Source organism: Eleutherodactylus coqui, chromosome 4 (assembly GCF_035609145.1).
Source record: "Eleutherodactylus coqui strain aEleCoq1 chromosome 4, aEleCoq1.hap1, whole genome shotgun sequence".
NCBI lineage: Eukaryota > Metazoa > Chordata > Amphibia > Anura > Eleutherodactylidae > Eleutherodactylus > Eleutherodactylus coqui.
Window position 1 is genome coordinate 256,947,675 of NC_089840.1, and position 17,380 is coordinate 256,965,054.

A 17,380-nucleotide genomic window follows, 5' to 3' on the forward strand; every position below is an offset into this window, starting at 1 on the left:
GCGCTGATGCCAAAAGAGCAGGAGGTAATGCTGCAGCCTCTGATTGATTGCAGTGGTCAGGTGACTTCTGGTCCTGACCCCTTCCACAACAATCACCAGGAGGGCGGCGGAGCTGCAGTGCTGGAATGTTGTGCCAGAGGATGGGTAAGTTCTGCCCCCTTTTTTGTTTTAGCACAGTGGGTACTATAAGAGGGAATGTTGTCCAATACCCAAACCACCCCTTTAGTAGAAGGGTGGGTAGTCTTCTGTAACCAGTCTTCGGTCTAACCAACAGGTGAGGATCCTGAAAAAAGAGCAGCTCTCACTTTGGTGGACATGTCTTGCGTTACAGAGACCTCCCACTTACATGATTGAGTTCTGTGTAATGCTTTATTTCCCCTGTGGGGGTGCTGCAGGGAAACTGTACACTTTCTAATAGGTTTCCCAACAGATTACAGCTCATCGCTGGGGAAACTTTTAGATAACCTTCTCATTAAGGAGCCTTTCCAACAAGTAACGATTTCCTAAAGCAGAAACCCCTTTAAGCCCATAGAAAAGGGCTTCTTGTTTCCATTTCTACATCCCTCTCTGTAATCTCGTACAAGCCTGTTGTCCCTTTGCAGTGACTCTCTGTAATCTCTTGAATTTAGCCTTGTTTCTTTAAACCTGTTTATGTGAATGCATCAATGTTTTATTAAAGGGAACCTATCACCACGGACACATGAACCAGGGCCAGGTATGTCCGTTCGGACCATGTATGTTATATTCTAAAACTCTGCTGCGTTTCTGAAAATTTCTGAGATTTCTCTCCATAGTTGTGTGTAGGGGGAGCTCTGTCAGTCTTGATAACTTTGGCGTGGACAGCCTGGCGCAACCCACCTCTGACTCGGAGCTCCTCTCCAAGTAAAATGTTGAAGTATGTTTTTTGGGTTTTTTTTGAAACGCAGCAGTGTTTTAGAATAAGTCCTACACGGACAAAATGGGCATCTCTGTTCTTCATTCATGTGGCCCATGATTCAAGCAGTATCAAGTTGGTGACCGGTTCACTTCAAAGTCTGTCAGTATGGGGCTAACCCCAGTCTTTTGCACCATCCTTTTTGTGTGAGCTTTGGAAGTGCGTTTCGGCCTGACCATGGGTCTCCAGATCCAGACTTTGAGCACATATGCGCGTATGATGTTCGGAGACCCATGGTCGGACCGGTGCACACTTTTTAAAGTCCTTATGTAAAAAAGGATGGCGCAAAAGAACGTGTCGTTTAGCCTTTTAAGGCAGAAGGTACACAACCATAATGCGAATTGCGTTTGAGAAACTTGGGCGCAACTCGCATCGGATAGCACATAGACACCCATCCGTATGATGTCCCATCTGCACCGTGCAAGTCCTGTTCTCATCGGGGAAAACCTATGATAATAGGACATATCATGAAAATGTTTTCACACCAATTATCGGGCCATGTGAATAGCCTCTTGGGCTATAATGGGGCTATGTGCTATCCGAGAAAGACTGACTGTGTGCCTTCGGCTAAGGGTGTCACTACGTGCCTAGCCTGCGGGGGACGCTCACAGACACTCCTTAGGCGTTTTAGGGTCATAAACTTGAATTTCTCTTCTCTTTTAAATACCTGATCACTGACCTTTCCATCTCTTTCTTGTCCTCCTATTTCTGTTCTGTGTCCGTTGTGAACTAATACAAAACTTTTGTGCGCTCTCTGCTATGACCCGATCCATTCCCTTGTTTCCGTGGTCTCTGGCTTTCTGTGACCCTATGTTCCCTGTGGTGGTGTCTGTGATGTCACACTCCAGGCTAGCATTGGATGACGTCATCCGACACAAGCAGCTCAACCTATCATCCCGTTTTTCACCCAGGGTGGCAGGGGAGAATGATTTTCTTCAGACTGTTATAAACAAAGTGATTGCTGCCAAGGAAGTTAACCACAAAGGTCAAGGTATGTACTTTCATGCAATATTAACATCGAGACCCGCCGCTTGGAAAATCCTCTCCGCTGCTCTGTAATTAAAATATCACTGTAGTGAGTGGAGGGGTTTTATTTTAATTAAAATAAATGATTGTACTGGCGGACGGGGAGAAGATCGTTTCTCACCACTGCAGGGAATGCGCGTCCAGTAGGCATCGGAGAAGAAATCTCATTATCGGAGAAACACAGATTTTGATGTCCTGTATCCAAATGCAATTCTTTAAAAAGGTATCCTTGCGTAGATACAAAGTGAGAAACCCTTTTTTAGTGATGTTAACTAGGATTACCGTAAGGCCTCGTTCGCCCGCCGTAACTGCGACGTGGATTCAGCATTACTCTTGCATTCTGTTGAATGCTATGAGAACCCGTGCCTTCGTTCCGTTGGCGTGGATTTTCCATATGCGAATTTTCAAATCCACGTTGCGTCAAAAACGGACTTGCCTGTCCATTTTCGGTTCAGGTTCGGACATAATCTGCTTGCGGATCCGCACAGAACTCCAAGGCTGAGCTGCGGATTAAAGAGAACCTGTCAACGTTTTTGAAACTTCTAATCTGTCTACAGCAGGTCACTTCTCAAATCATTCCGGTTTCCAACATTGAGTTTGTTATGCTTTATAGAAGACACCATACTTACAGAAAACTTCTAAGATTTCCCACGTTGCATGCTGATGTATGGAGTCCAGTGGGCGGGCCGGACTGTCTCTTCTGGATGGAGTTTTTAGCATAATCCCGCCCTGCCTCGCTTCGGAGTGATTTGGAATCTCGTGCACGGGCCAGAAGTTCATGGACTGGCGCATACACAGATGGGCACGACTAATCTGCTCACAAAAGGGACAAATGATCCGCGCATGCACTGATCAGCAAACTTCACGCGCATGTGGGAGATTTAAAGGAGTTGTAACGAAATTGCAACTTGCTGATTGCGGTAGTCTCACCACTGAGACCCCACTGACCTCCAAAATAGGACTCCTGGGTCCTGCTCTGACTGTCACTGCAAGGGTTTCTTCTCCCCCCGCAGTGACATTACTGTGAATAGAGCGCTGGCCGAGCATGCGCGCTCACTGCCCCATTCATTTCAACGGTATTGATGGAAATACGTGAGAAGGTGCCACTCTTCTATCTCCACAATTCTAATTGTCCAAGGCAAAGCATACCCATAGGTATTATCCCCTAAAATATGATTGAAAAAGGATGATATTTAAAATAAAGGGGCAAATGGTGGTAGCAATAAAATGTGTCCAGCAGTCATCAATTAGTATCGTGTGTAATTGTGTAACACAGGCCTGGATGGCCAACTTCCAAAAGCCAACGTGGCAAGTCAGCACCACCAAAACCATATTAAAATCTAATCTATAGCCACCCTGACATTTTTCGCCTTGCGACGTCCTCGGGTACAGCAACCAGGGCTATAGTGAGATCCTCTTGTATCTCGGCAGTCCTATTGGCAGTAAATGTATAGTTTGTGCGACAAACTCCCCATTCGGTGGTGGTCTCACTGTGGGGGAAGGTGAGAGTAACCCCAGAGTGAAGTGGACAGGGGACACGGGAGCCCTTGTTGAGATCGTGATGAGTCACGGAGTCCTACTTTGGAGATCGTCAGGTTCCCTATCCCTATTTTGTGGATGACGTAGGACACAACCAATGCTGAAAAGTCCAGCCAGAAGATACGGACCGGCCTGCCTATCGGACTGGACAATATAGATTAGCATGCAGCACAGTTTTCTGCGGACATGGTTTATTCCGCATAACAAACTTACTGTTGGAAATCAGTATAATTGAGTAGTCGGCCGCTGTAGACTGTTTAGTAGGCTTGGAAGTGCGGACAGGTTGTCTTTCAGTTGTTAGATCCACGTCCGAAAAATCTTGACCCATATCTAACCATTTAAAGGGAAGCTGTTAGCTCGAATATACTGTCCAGACTGCATGCGGCTTGTTACAGGGCAGGAGGAGCGGAGCAGACTGGTACAAAGTTTTGTGGAAAAGATTCTGTATGACTTGTAATTCATTTAAAGTGAAAGCGACCCTCCGGGCCTGGACAAATAAAGATGACCACACTGTACTCAGACTACCTGATACACACTGTGCATTGGTAGTCTAAGACACTACATGCTCCCCTGGCTGACTAGTACTGTTCACATGGGCAGCACTGGCCAAACAAAGCGGGTGTAGTGTATTAGGCTAATGATGCATACTGATACAAAGTGTCCATCAGGTAGAGAAGCTGTGTGGACATCTTTGTTTGTCTAGGACCAGAGGGCCGCTTTAAATCTCTGCTCATACTGGGCTGAGGAGTCCAGTGGGCGGTACGATCAGGGATTGAAAGTTATTTCTCTTTGCACAGTCATACATAGCCGTCAATCACCGATAGGACCACCTACTAGACTCCTAAGCCCACAATCAGTGACGGCTTTCGATGTATGACTGTGCATAGAGAAATGGCTTTCAATCACTGATGGCACCGCCCACTGGACTCCTAAGCCCGGAATGAGCAGAGATTTAAATGGTTATAATACAAGTTGTGCTGAATTCCCCCCCCCCCCCCCCCCCAAAACGGTATATCTGTCTTTTCACACATGGCAGAAATGGTGCAATGTGCACAGCAAACGATCTGTAATAATATCTGGCCCGTTGATGCGGATCTGCAGCAGATTGCAACCTTTTAATTAAAGATAAGTCATTGGTAATAGGTCTCAAAAGCCCTTACAATCCCATTTTTTTAAGTTGCTTTGCCATATATTTTAACGTGTTTTTCCTACAAACCACATTTGTCTGCATAGTAGAATCCTATGAAAAATCCATCCACCAGGCCGTATTTGGACTATGCTGACTGTACGGGGAAGCCTGCTGCTCTGCTTCCAGTGCTCCAGAGACAGGAGTGGGCACAGCTACCAGACGGGCAGATCCCTTAATGCAGAAGAGCAATCGTGTAGCCTGTTAGGAGGTTGGCAGGCTGGGCAGGAGTGGGCACAGTTACCAGACGGGCAGATCCCTAAATGCATAAGATCAATCATGTAGCAACGGTTAGGAGGTTGGCAGGCTGGGCATGAGTGGGCACAGTTACCAGACGGGCAGATCCCTGAATGCAGAAGAACAATCATGTAGCCTCTGTTAGGAGGTTGGCAGGCTGGGCAGGAGTGGGCACCGCTACCAGACGGGCAGATCCCTGAATGCAGAAGAGCAATGATGTAGCCTCTGTTAGGAGGTTGGCAGGAGGGGGCGCAGCTACCAGACGGGCAGATCCCTGAATGCAGAAGAGCAATCATGTAGCAACAGTTAGGAGGTTGGCAGGCTGGGCAGGAGTGGGCACAGCTACCAGACGGGCAGATCCCTGAATGCAGAAGAGCAATCATGTAGCCTCTGTTAGGAGGTTGGCAGGCTGAGCAGCCGGCTCCCCCCTAGATGGTCAGTGCAGTCTGCATGCTGCTCGCTTAGAAGCCGTGTAGGGATTTCTCACAGGAACAGCTCTATGCAGACAAGTAGCAGCAGGACAAATATGTGAATACAATACATTACAAAATGACTTAATATCACGTATCCCGGCGAAATCTTAAAAGAAAATGGTTAGAGCTCATTCACACTTGTGTATGCAATTTTGATCAGTGAAAAGCACAACTTTTTCGCTGCGTGTGTGCGCATTTTTTATGTCCGCAATGCACCCCTATTCAGTGCAGGCTTTTCTTTTTTGTTTTTCTTTCATGCACACAAAAACATGCAAGAAGGTGCAAGTGAGCACTCCCCCTTCCCTCCCTCCATCCATCCATCCCTTCCCTCCATCTGTCCATCCCTTCATCCCTTCCCTCCATCCGTCCATCCCTTCCCTCCATCCGTCCATCCCTTCATCCCTTCCCTCCATCCGTCCATCCCTTCCCTCCATCCGTCCATCCCTTCCCTCCATCCGTCCATCCCTTCCCTCCATCCGTCCATCCCTTCATCCCTTCCCTCCATCCGTCCATCCCTTCATCCCTTCCCTCCATCCGTCCATCCCTTCCCTCCATCCGTCCATCCCTTCATCCCTTCCCTCCCTCCGTCCATCCCTTCCCTCCCTCCGTCCATCCCTTCCCTCCCTCCGTCCATCCCTTCCCTCCCTCCGTCCATCCCTTCCCTCCCTCCGTCCATCCCTTCCCTTCCCTCCGTCCATCCCCTCCCTTCCCTCCCTTCCCTTCCCTCCCTTGCCTCCATCCCCGTCGGCCATCCCTTGCCTCCATCCCCGTCGGCCATCCCTTGCCTCCATCCCCGTCGGCCATCCCTTGCCTCCATCCCCGTCGGCCATCCCTTGCCTCCATCCCCGTCGGCCATCCCTTGCCTCCATCCCCGTCGGCCATCCCTTGCCTCCATCCCCGTCGGCCATCCCTTGCCTCCATCCCCGTCGGCCATCCCTTGCCTCCATCCCCGTCGGCCATCCCTTGCCTCCATCCCCGTCGGCCATCCCTTGCCTCCATCCCCGTCGGCCATCCCTTGCCTCCATCCCCGTCGGCCATCCCTTGCCTCCATCCCCGTCGGCCATCCCTTGCCTCCATCCCCGTCGGCCATCCCTTGCCTCCATCCCCGTCGGCCATCCCTTGCCTCCATCCCCGTCGGCCATCCCTTGCCTCCATCCCCGTCGGCCATCCCTTGCCTCCATCCCCGTCGGCCATCCCTTGCCTCCATCCCCGTCGGCCATCCCTTGCCTCCATCCCCGTCGGCCATCCCTTGCCTCCATCCCCGTCGGCCATCCCTTGCCTCCATCCCCGTCGGCCATCCCTTGCCTCCATCCCCGTCGGCCATCCCTTGCCTCCATCCCCGTCGGCCATCCCTTGCCTCCATCCCCGTCGGCCATCCCTTGCCTCCATCCCCGTCGGCCATCCCTTGCCTCCATCCCCGTCGGCCATCCCTTGCCTCCATCCCCGTCGGCCATCCCTTGCCTCCATCCCCGTCGGCCATCCCTTGCCTCCATCCCCGTCGGCCATCCCTTGCCTCCATCCCCGTCGGCCATCCCTTGCCTCCATCCCCGTCGGCCATCCCTTGCCTCCATCCCCGTCGGCCATCCCTTGCCTCCATCCCCGTCGGCCATCCCTTGCCTCCATCCCCGTCGGCCATCCCTTGCCTCCATCCCCGTCGGCCATCCCTTGCCTCCATCCCCGTCGGCCATCCCTTGCCTCCATCCCCGTCGGCCATCCCTTGCCTCCATCCCCGTCGGCCATCCCTTGCCTCCATCCCCGTCGGCCATCCCTTGCCTCCATCCCCGTCGGCCATCCCTTGCCTCCATCCCCGTCGGCCATCCCTTGCCTCCATCCCCGTCGGCCATCCCTTGCCTCCATCCCCGTCGGCCATCCCTTGCCTCCATCCCCGTCGGCCATCCCTTGCCTCCATCCCCGTCGGCCATCCCTTGCCTCCATCCCCGTCGGCCATCCCTTGCCTCCATCCCCGTCGGCCATCCCTTGCCTCCATCCCCGTCGGCCATCCCTTGCCTCCATCCCCGTCGGCCATCCCTTGCCTCCATCCCCGTCGGCCATCCCTTGCCTCAATTGTCTTCTTGGAACATGCATAAAAAACGCAGTGAATATGCGTGCAACTACATTTTTGCCGTGCTTCTATGCAATCCCGTAGAATTTTTTATTGAATGGGCTTTCACTAATGAAACGATTGTGGTAGATCCAGCTAGGTATCTTGGGTAAAGCGCAGAGCTTCCCGGCCAGCGCAGCACTGTGAAGTGAAGAATAGGACTTCACGGACGGCTATTGATTTGTTTAACCTTGTATTCTCTGCAGTGGTGCTGAAAACTATTGATACAAACTGCTTCCTCCCCCTTAACAAAGGTTACTCAGAAAACCGCTGCGAGTAGATCCAGCGCAGCGCACGTCACCGCTGTAACGGGCTGTAGACTGCGTAAATCTAACGTACAATTAGAACTCTATTCTTGCCCGTGAATAGCAGATGGTGAGATGTAATTAAATCATATCCTCTAATGTGGTTCAGAATCAACACAACCGTCCGCTAAATGGTCTTCTCATGATTCGCAGGAACACGTAACCCTCTCCTCCTCCTCCTGCAGGTCTGTGGGTGACCATGAAGCTGCTGCCGGGTGACATTCATCAGATTCGGAAGGAATTCCCTCACCTCGTGGATAGATCTACAGCCGTCGCACGGAAAATGGGATTCCCTGAGATTATTATGCCAGGTGTGCAGTCCTTAAATTACCGGGGTTAATGGAAAGGGGACGGAGTGCTCACTGCCTCTAATTTAATGTTGTGACAATTAGAACAAGATTAAAGGGGTTTTTCCTGAAATCAAAATGTATTTAATCCTTTTTTTTTGCCTTTCCAAAGAATAATTGGTCAGGCTTGTATATAGCGGGCTGTCGCTTGCTTCTCACAGTTCTTCTGAAGACTTTCGGAAAAGGACACACTAAGACGTTTGACTCAAAGTTGAAGTGGAACTGAGCTCCGAGTCAGCGGCGGGCCGTGCCAGGCTCTCCTCACCGTGGCATATTGACTGACCGCTCTCTCCACAAACGGGAAAAGGAGAGGTTGGCGTGACCCGCCTCTTTGACTTGAGAGCTGAAATCCGAGTCAAACTTCTATGTGTGTTTTTTTTTTTTTTTTCTTCTTTTCTTCGAAACACTAAAGTATTTAACCCTTTCCAATCCACTGTCTGACGTCTTCCTACATTCTGATTGAAGATTGTGCAGCTTCAATGTCAGAAGACGTCCGACAGAGTATTCTTACCGTCTATTGGCAGCCACTCCGCTGTCGGAGCCTCTCTGGCGCACACACACTGGCTTTAGCCAGCAGATGGCACCGTTGTATAACAGCAAAAAGAGAAAGCCTTTTAGGAAATCCTGAATCCAAAATTGGATTGGAAAGGGTTAAAGATGAAACCTACTTGGGCTGAATGGGCAGATATGGCCTGTACTCATTCTGCCCGTGGTTTGGACAGCATAAACCTGGTGGTAAGTTCACTTTAAGGACACTCATTGGGGCTACGTCCTTCCCATTACACCCTATGGACATGTTCAAAACCAACTGGGTGTGATGTTAAATACTCTTGTATAAAAAGGACAAGCCTGCAGGCCCGCCCTGTTTACAGGATGTCACAGGCACTGCAGCCAATAACAGCTCAGCAATCGATCACTGAGCTCTGTCATTGGCTGCAAAGCCTGCGACTTCCTGTAAACAGATGGGGCAGCCTGTAAATGTGACATCCGAGGGGAGACATGGAGAAATGGAGCGGGACGGAGCCGAGAGAGGTGCGTATAAGCCTATGTTTCCTCATGGTGAATGCATTTTCTACGAGGTACATCTCGGACAACCCCTTTAAGAATTACAGGCAGTTCAATAAAAGGGTTATCCTTTTCATATAATTTATGACATAGCCACAGGATAAAGAGATGTATGATTGATGGTGGTCCAACCGTTGGAACCCCCAAAGATCGTGAGAATGGAACATCAAGTCCTACTAGTGAATGGGGTGGCAGTGCACATGTGTGACCACCGCTCTATTCACTCCTATGAAACTGAAGGCGAGATTGCTAAGCACTGCCCCATTCACTAGGGGGAGTCCGAGTGCACCATTCTCGTGATACTACCAGCGATCATGGATTTATCACCCGCCTGTCCCTCACAAAACAAAGAAAAAACAGAAGTACAAGGAAGCGGCTCCCAAGGATTGAGGATGCTCCGATTCACTTTGTCCCAGAATGAGAGAAACACTAAAGAGAAATTGCATTTGGAAGCAAATTAAAAGAAGCCGGGGTCTACACAGAGGAGGTCAGGGGGTGAAGAAAGGAAGAAGAATGATGGTATAAGAAAGAGGAGGCATTGATGGGAAAAGAAGGGGGGGGGGTATAAAAACCGTTAAGCAGCATCTATTCTAAAAAGTTTTAATGCAAGAAACTTTTCCCTGTTGTGGCGTCTTGTGCCTCCTCGCTCCCACCTTGGATTACCTTTTTTTGATCGAATTCCTTCCATTCAGATACACCTGATTGAGCATTCTCTTTAATACATATAGAGCGTCTCGGATATGTGGCAGATGGTGTGATCTATCTCTAACTGCGCGATTTACCCCTTGATGGCCGTTGTGATTTGCTTCCTATTAGAAGGAATCCTAGCCTGGAATCAGAGTGCATTGTGTTGGCCTGGATTTCTTCTTGCTCGTTTTATAAGCCATGAAAGCAGCGATGTTCTTTTATTAATTATGCATGAGCATCGCCACGGCAATAGAACATGCTGGCTGTTACATTAAACTCGAGCAAGGTTTTGGGAGTTATAACTGGAGGCGCTCGTTTCTGCTATACTTCTTCTTAAAGGGACATGTTAGAGCTGCAGAGGAAAGCGCTCCTTAATACGTCAGATGGGGAGACATTCCGAAATAGAACGTGCAGCTACTAGTGCATTTTGCAGTTGTGATCCTGCACTTATATATTAGGGGAACGTACCACTCAGAAAGGTCAAAGGAACATTTTGGGTTGGGTTCACACAAGGCAGTTTTTCTGCTGTTCTTGTCACTACTGGTACATGACACACTACCTGCAGCCCAATCAGGTTGTACAGAGTCCTGCTCCTCCAGGATGGCACATCCATACGTGCCATCAAGAAGGTTTGCGGTGTCTCCCAGCAGAGTCTTGAGGGCCTAGAGCAGATACCAGGACATGGCCCGTTACAAGAGGAGAGCTGGACCAGGTCGGAGAAGGGCAGCAGGACCAGAGGAATAAGAGGTGCACTGTCACAGCTTTACAGAATGATTTCCGACAGGCTACTGGTCTGAATGTTTCTGACCAAACCTGCAGAATATCTGTCAACATTTGCCGTAAATGAGCCTCTAAATTGTACAAACTCGTAGGCTGTCAAAGTTGGCATCCCAGATGGCCCCATAAATGTTCGATCGGTGATAAATCTGGCCATCGGGCTGTCATGGAAGTGTGACAATGTTGTGGGGGCTCCTGTGACCCCCTTGTGTCTGCAGCCGAGCATTATCCTGCTGGAAGCCGCCATGAGAGGAATACATGTGGCTGCAGGATGTCCTGAACATATCGCTGAGCTGTCATTGTCCCTCGTACCACTACTAGGGGTGACCGACTGTCGTATGTGATGACTCACAGACCATCACACCAGCAGGGGGCAGGATTGAGCCGCTGACCCCTACATCTCCACACATTAACACGGCCGTTGGTGCCTAAACTCAGCCTGAATTTGTTGCTGAAGACCATACTGTTCCACTCCGTAACAGTCCAGTTTTGTCTTTCATGACTCCACTACCATCTGAGACGACGGTGGGTGTCAAAAGCAGTACGTCTAATGGGCGCCGTGAGACAAAATGTCCTTCAACTAAGTACCTGGAAATGCTTCTGATAGGCACAGCGGCTTGTAACGATGGCACCCCCTGTCTCCGGATGGTAAACAACAAAACGGCACAACAAACCTGCTTGAGGTTGTTGGAACGATCAGATGATCCTCTCCATTGGCGTTCTATCGGCGGGTCCTGAGCCCGGTCACCTTGTGTGCCCTCACACATCAACCGGTCCCAACACCTCCTAACAGTCTGGTCAGATCGACCAGTGGGGGACAATTCATGGATACGACCATCCAGCTTCTCGCATCCCAATAATGCGCCCCTCTCAATCTGATAGCTGGGCAAAATCACTTTAATTTTGTCGTAGAGGCGTCTAGTGGTCAACAAGCTCTACACAAGTGGAAAAAGAGGTCAACCACACACAAGGAGCCTCAGAGAGCTTTTTATAGTCAAAGGGTGGAATGCGCGGGCTATATGACTTCGCTATAGTGATGTTACAGCTGCTTGGCGGCTTCTCTGTTAGCAGAGTACAGGCTGCCCTACCATAGATCTTACATTGTATTCTGCCGATGCGTTTCCATGGCAATCTTTATGCAGAGATTAAAAGCCTTACTTATGATGGATAGTTGGGTTCTATGTACACAATCTACAACAACAGCTAATTGCTCCTTCTCAATATCTTTCCAGGTGATGTTCGCAATGATATCTATGTCACGCTGTTCCAGGGTGACTACGATAGAGGCAACAAGACGACCGCTAAGAATGTGGAGGTCACAATGTCTGTATTTGATGAGGATGGAAAGCGGCTGGAGGTAATTGTCCTTGGGTTTGTCCAAAGCAACTCGGAGCCCATATAGAGCTTGTAGTCATACTGTAATTTTTTGAATGTGATTTTTGCAGTCTGACTACTTTGTGTAAATGAAGCATTCCCTTCCAATTGTCCTTTTTAAGACCCGACTCGCATATATCAATTTTTTTTTTTTTTTAGCTGGGAGTTTTCAAAAAGTATTTGCACCAAAATCCACATAAATTTTTTTTTTCCCACCAAGTCTGAACCATAAGGGAGCGTTCCCACAGCGGTTTTAAACGTGCTGTGGGATTCTGTCTGGGGGTTACATCACAGGTGCCAAAAATGGTATTGTAACGGAACCCTAAATGGAAATAAAAGGAACCATTCACTGTCATCAGGGTAAAGGGCACCACTTCCGTGTCCATTTGACGGGGCTTCCATTCCTTTCTATGATATTTGGAGCATGCAATGGCTTAGTCAACTACATCATTCTATATTCCAAATATAACGGAAACCTTGTTAAACAGACACCAAGGTGGTGCCTTTTTCACTAATGGCAGTGAGTGGTTCTGTTTCTGGTCGGGGGTTCCAAATTTGTATCCAAAGATATTGGTCTTCCAACTGCAAAAGAAGAGGAAGAACAAGCTAGAAAAGTGGATTCTGTCAAGCTAAAAATGTACTTTTAGACTCCTTCATTAACTGTTAAAGGGGCACTAACTGTTCAGATAGCTTATACTCCTCTACTAGTTTGGGTTAGTCTCATTATTTCTGTAATGTACTTGCAGTAAAAACTTTTTTGCTTTACCACGGTAAATCATGTTTGATGTAGCTGCCACTAGGGGTCTCCCTTCCAGTCTCTTTGCAATACACTCTCTGTCGTTGGGTACAGAGCTTCTGTCATAATAAGGTCATACGGATGCTTTCTTGGCAATGGGGAAAGAGCTATCTGCTTAGGGGTGCTCCTATGTACTCAGAGGCTGCAGGCTGGCAGATGTGCAGACATTCCATAATCTCTACCTATTCTAGTGGGAGGGAGGGTGTGTGTGTACACACATTACATTGAGTTTGCTTACCATTTGGCAGAATGCCTGAATCATCCTGGGAGAGCAGAGGGGTGGGCTTCAGATACCACCCCCTTGCTGATTGGATCACAAACTGTGTAATGCAGCATGGGAAGTCAGGGCAAGGAAGTGCAGTACAGTGAACTTCTGTCAGAATGTTCCGATTGCTACACGCTCCCTCCTGAAAGTAAATAGCAAATGGTAGGACAGATGGAGACAATCACCTGAAAATTGGAGCTCGCAGACCTAAAACAGGGTACAAGCAGCAGCAAATTAGAGGGCAAGGAGTATCCTTGTGTACTTTAGAAGACTTGTTAAGAAAAGAACAAATCAGATGGATATTAGATATATATCAAATGAGATTGCTATATATATAATATAGCAATCTATCAATTATAATATATATATATATTTTTTAATTTCTTTGTAGCAGGTGTGCAAAAAGAGTAAAAATACACCAGATTTCTTAAGATGCTCCATTGCACAGAATTTGTAGTAATGCTCAACTACACTCTCCAATGTAATTGGCGCAAAAGATGCCAATTTTAATAAATGTATGCCCGAGGTTCTATCCCGATCTTTACATCACCCAGCTGTGTAGAGAAGACCTGATTTAAGGTTCTTTTCCTATAATAACTCCAATTTATACTGCAGCATTATTTTCTGAAAATGTTATTCCATCAAAAGTTAAAAACCCTTCTGATGATCTGTGGCTAACAAGCTTCATGTACATCTTCTGGCGCTGAGTTATGTAGCCTAATGCCTGGGTGCCGGAGCTCACAACGCCTGCAATTAATAGTTTTTGTCTGTATTTCTCTGTTTCTCTCTTAAGAACGTGATTTACCAGGGAGCCGGAGATGAAGTGATGTCAGAATACAAATCAGTCATCTACTACCAAGTGAAGCAGCCCCGGTGGTTTGAGACCGTGAAGGTAAATTACATCAAGAAGAAACTCTTACAAATGCTGTAAATATTAGGAATGTACCTGCTGTCCACAAATGGAGGAAGAACTGCACTGAGGAGAGATGCCGGTAGCAAAGTGTTACACGCTTACTGACCGCTCGGGCAGAAGGGATTCGTTTGACCAGTAGGTGGAAAACTAGGTTAAAGGGGTTGTCCCGCGCCGAAACGTTTTTTTTGTTTTTTTTTAATAGCCCCCCCCCCCCCGTTCGGCGCGCGACAAACCTGATGCAGGGGTTTAAAAAAAACAAACAGATAGTACTTACCCGAATCCCCGCGCTCCGGTGACTTCTTACTTACCTTGCGAAGATGGCCGCTGGGATCTTCACCCTCGGTGGACCGCAGGTCTTCTGTGCGGTCCATTGCCGATTCCAGCCTCCTGATTGGCTGGAATCGGCACACGTGATGGGGCGGAGCTACGAGGAGCAGCTCTCCGGCACGAGCGGCCCCATTCAGAAGGGAGAAGACCGGACTGCGCAAGCGCGTCTAATCGGGCGATTAGACGCTGAAAATTAGACGGCACCATGGAGACAAGGACGCCAGCAACGGAACAGGTAAGTGAATAACTTCTGTATGGCTCATAATTAATGCACAATGTACATTACAAAGTGCATTAATGTGGCCATACAGAAGTGTATACCCCAACTTTGTTTCGCGGGACAACCCCTTTAAGCTATAGGAAGGTGACTACATCAGGTAGTTTGCCTTCCATCTAAGGCCGGGCTCAGACGGCCATAATTTACTGTGATGACATTGTGTACTTGCCTTGTGTCGCCAATTGCCATGCACTATAGAACATGCTGCAAGGTTTTGTTTTTTTTCTTGTTGCTCGTGTTTTTCACACAATTTATGTGAATGGCAACATGGACGCCTATGGGAGATTGGTATAGCATATGCCGCACGCAAAACCTGCGCACGGAATACACTATACCAACATGCTCTTGTGAGATAGTCCTAATAAGTTTTAGAACATGACTCCCCTAAAGAGGGCCATTCTTGCTTAAGCAATGCCTGGGTGTGTATAGAGTGAGATCGCCTGATCTCACTTCATAAATCGCGTCTGCCGGCTGTTTCAATTCTGACAGCATCATTTAAATCCCCCGACCGATGTTCACGTGTGCCATGCGGCCCCCTGTGATGAGATCGCAGAGAGCCATGCGGGTGTCATAGCAGCCGGGGGCGTTCTGAAGGGCCCCAGGGCTCTCATAGCTGAATTCCTATTAAGCCGTGCCTGTGGCATGGCTTTATAGACTGCCTGCCTGGTCGCATTATGATGTAATGCTATGACATTACATCATACTGCAGGAGTAATCAAAGCATGGCAAGTTCCTGTCCCCTCTGGGGAACCAGACATGGCTAGGCATGGCACCTTTAGTACTTGTCCTGATATAAAGAGGACCAAGACGTTGCTACACAGTGTACCCTTAGTACTTGTCCTAAAATATAGGGGACCCAGACATGGCTACACAGTGCACCCTTAGTACTTGTCCTAATATACAGGGGGCCCAGACATCACTACACAGTGCACCCTTAGTACTTGTCCTAATATATAGGGACCCAAACATGACTACACAGTGCACCCTTAGTACTTGTCCTAATATATAGGGGACCCAGACATGACTATACAGTGTATGTACCCTTAGTACTTGTTCTAATATATAGGGACCCAGACATGACTACACAGTGCACCCTTAGTATTTGTCCTAATATACGGGGACCCAGACATGGCTACACAGCGCACCCTTAGTACTTGTCCTAATATATAGTGGACCCAGACATGGCTACACAGTGCACCCTTACTACTTGTCCTAATATATAGTGGACCCAGACATGGCTACACAGCGCACCCTTAGTACTTGTCCTAATATATAGTGGACCCAGACATGACTACACAGTGCACCCTTAGTACTTGTCCTAATATATAGTGGACCCAGACACGACTACACAGTGCACCCTTAGTACTTGTCCTAATATATAGGGGACCAGACAGGACTGCACAGTGCACCCTTAGTACTTGTCCTAATATATAGGGGACCAGACAGGACTGCACAGTGCACCCTTAGTACTTGTCCTAATATATAGTGGACCCAGACATGACTACACAGTGCACCATTAGTACTTGTCCTAATATATAGGGACCCAGACATGGCTATACAGTGCACCCTTAGTACTTGTCCTTATATATAGGGGACCCAGACATGGCTACAAACTGTACTCTTAGTACTTGTCCTAATATATAGGGACCCAAACATGACTACACAGTGCACCCTTAGTACTTGTCCTAATATATAGGGGACCCAGACATGGCTACACAATACACCCTTAGTACTTGTCCTAATATATAGAGACCAGATATGACTGCACAGTGCACCCTTAGTACTTGTCCTAATATATAGGGACCAAGACATGACTACACAGTGCACCCTTAGTACTTGTCCTAAAATATAGGGGACACAGACATGACTACACAATACACCCTTAGTACTTGTCCTAATATATAGAGACCAGATATGACTGCACAGCGCACCCTTAGTACTTGTCTTAATGTATATAAGAGACCCAGACATGACTACACAGTACACCATAGTACTTGTCCTAATATATAGGGACCCAGACATGGCTACACAGTACACCATAGTACTTGTTTGTTCCTGTTGCCTTGCTATGTACCACTCCTCTTTACCCTGACATGGAAGCTACTTATGAGCAGCCACACATAGATATTCCTTAGTCCAGTAGATTGAGGCTGCACAGAATAGCATTGTGGGGCACATGTTGTGCACCCCTGCTGTAAAGCAAATCTCAGATGTTCACAGTAGCTCCGCCTAGTTGGCTATTTCCATAATCCTATACAGACATAGAATAAAAACATATATGAAAAATACAAGTAGATTAGAAAAAAAGAATGTGTTGCTAATTTGTTTTGCTTAGATATATTAATCTCTGTGATACATTCCCCACATCCCATAGCTGTGCCCATATCTTCGAGGCCGTCTGCTCTGTAGTTCATGAAGGAAGACCTGCACTCTGTTGGTCAATTATCAAAACAAAAATTCATATTTTTTACATTCATCGCCCCTTAAATTCTATATCCGTTTGGAGCATCAGTTGCCTTTAGTTCTGTAATACCGCTCTAAGTTTTCCACTCTACTCACTTTTACGCATCTCCGATGGGCCTCCCATAGGTCTTTGTCTGATGCCAAAGCCTTACCCCATGCCAGTCTGATGATGGCAGAGCCCTGCTTAAAGCTCCCAGTTCTTAGGTGTTGCTGAATAAATCCCACTCCTGATTAGTCTCGCTGGAGGTTTTTTAGTATACTGTATGTATTGATATTGCTCCCAAGACT

At 48.0% G+C, this 17,380-nt stretch overlaps 1 protein-coding gene across 2 annotated transcripts in view; it reads left to right on the forward strand.

Moving 5' to 3' along the window:
* The window catches only part of DOCK1 (dedicator of cytokinesis 1), a 364,042-nt gene that overhangs the window by 68,873 nt on the left and 277,789 nt on the right, over positions 1-17,380 (forward strand). For both annotated transcript variants that reach the window (XM_066601145.1, XM_066601146.1), the window contains exons 12-15: positions 1,846-1,925; positions 7,987-8,112; positions 11,910-12,034; positions 13,906-14,004. In XM_066601145.1, the coding sequence (XP_066457242.1) occupies positions 1,846-1,925; positions 7,987-8,112; positions 11,910-12,034; positions 13,906-14,004 (430 nt within the window). The remainder of the gene's footprint in view (positions 1-1,845; positions 1,926-7,986; positions 8,113-11,909; positions 12,035-13,905; positions 14,005-17,380) is intronic.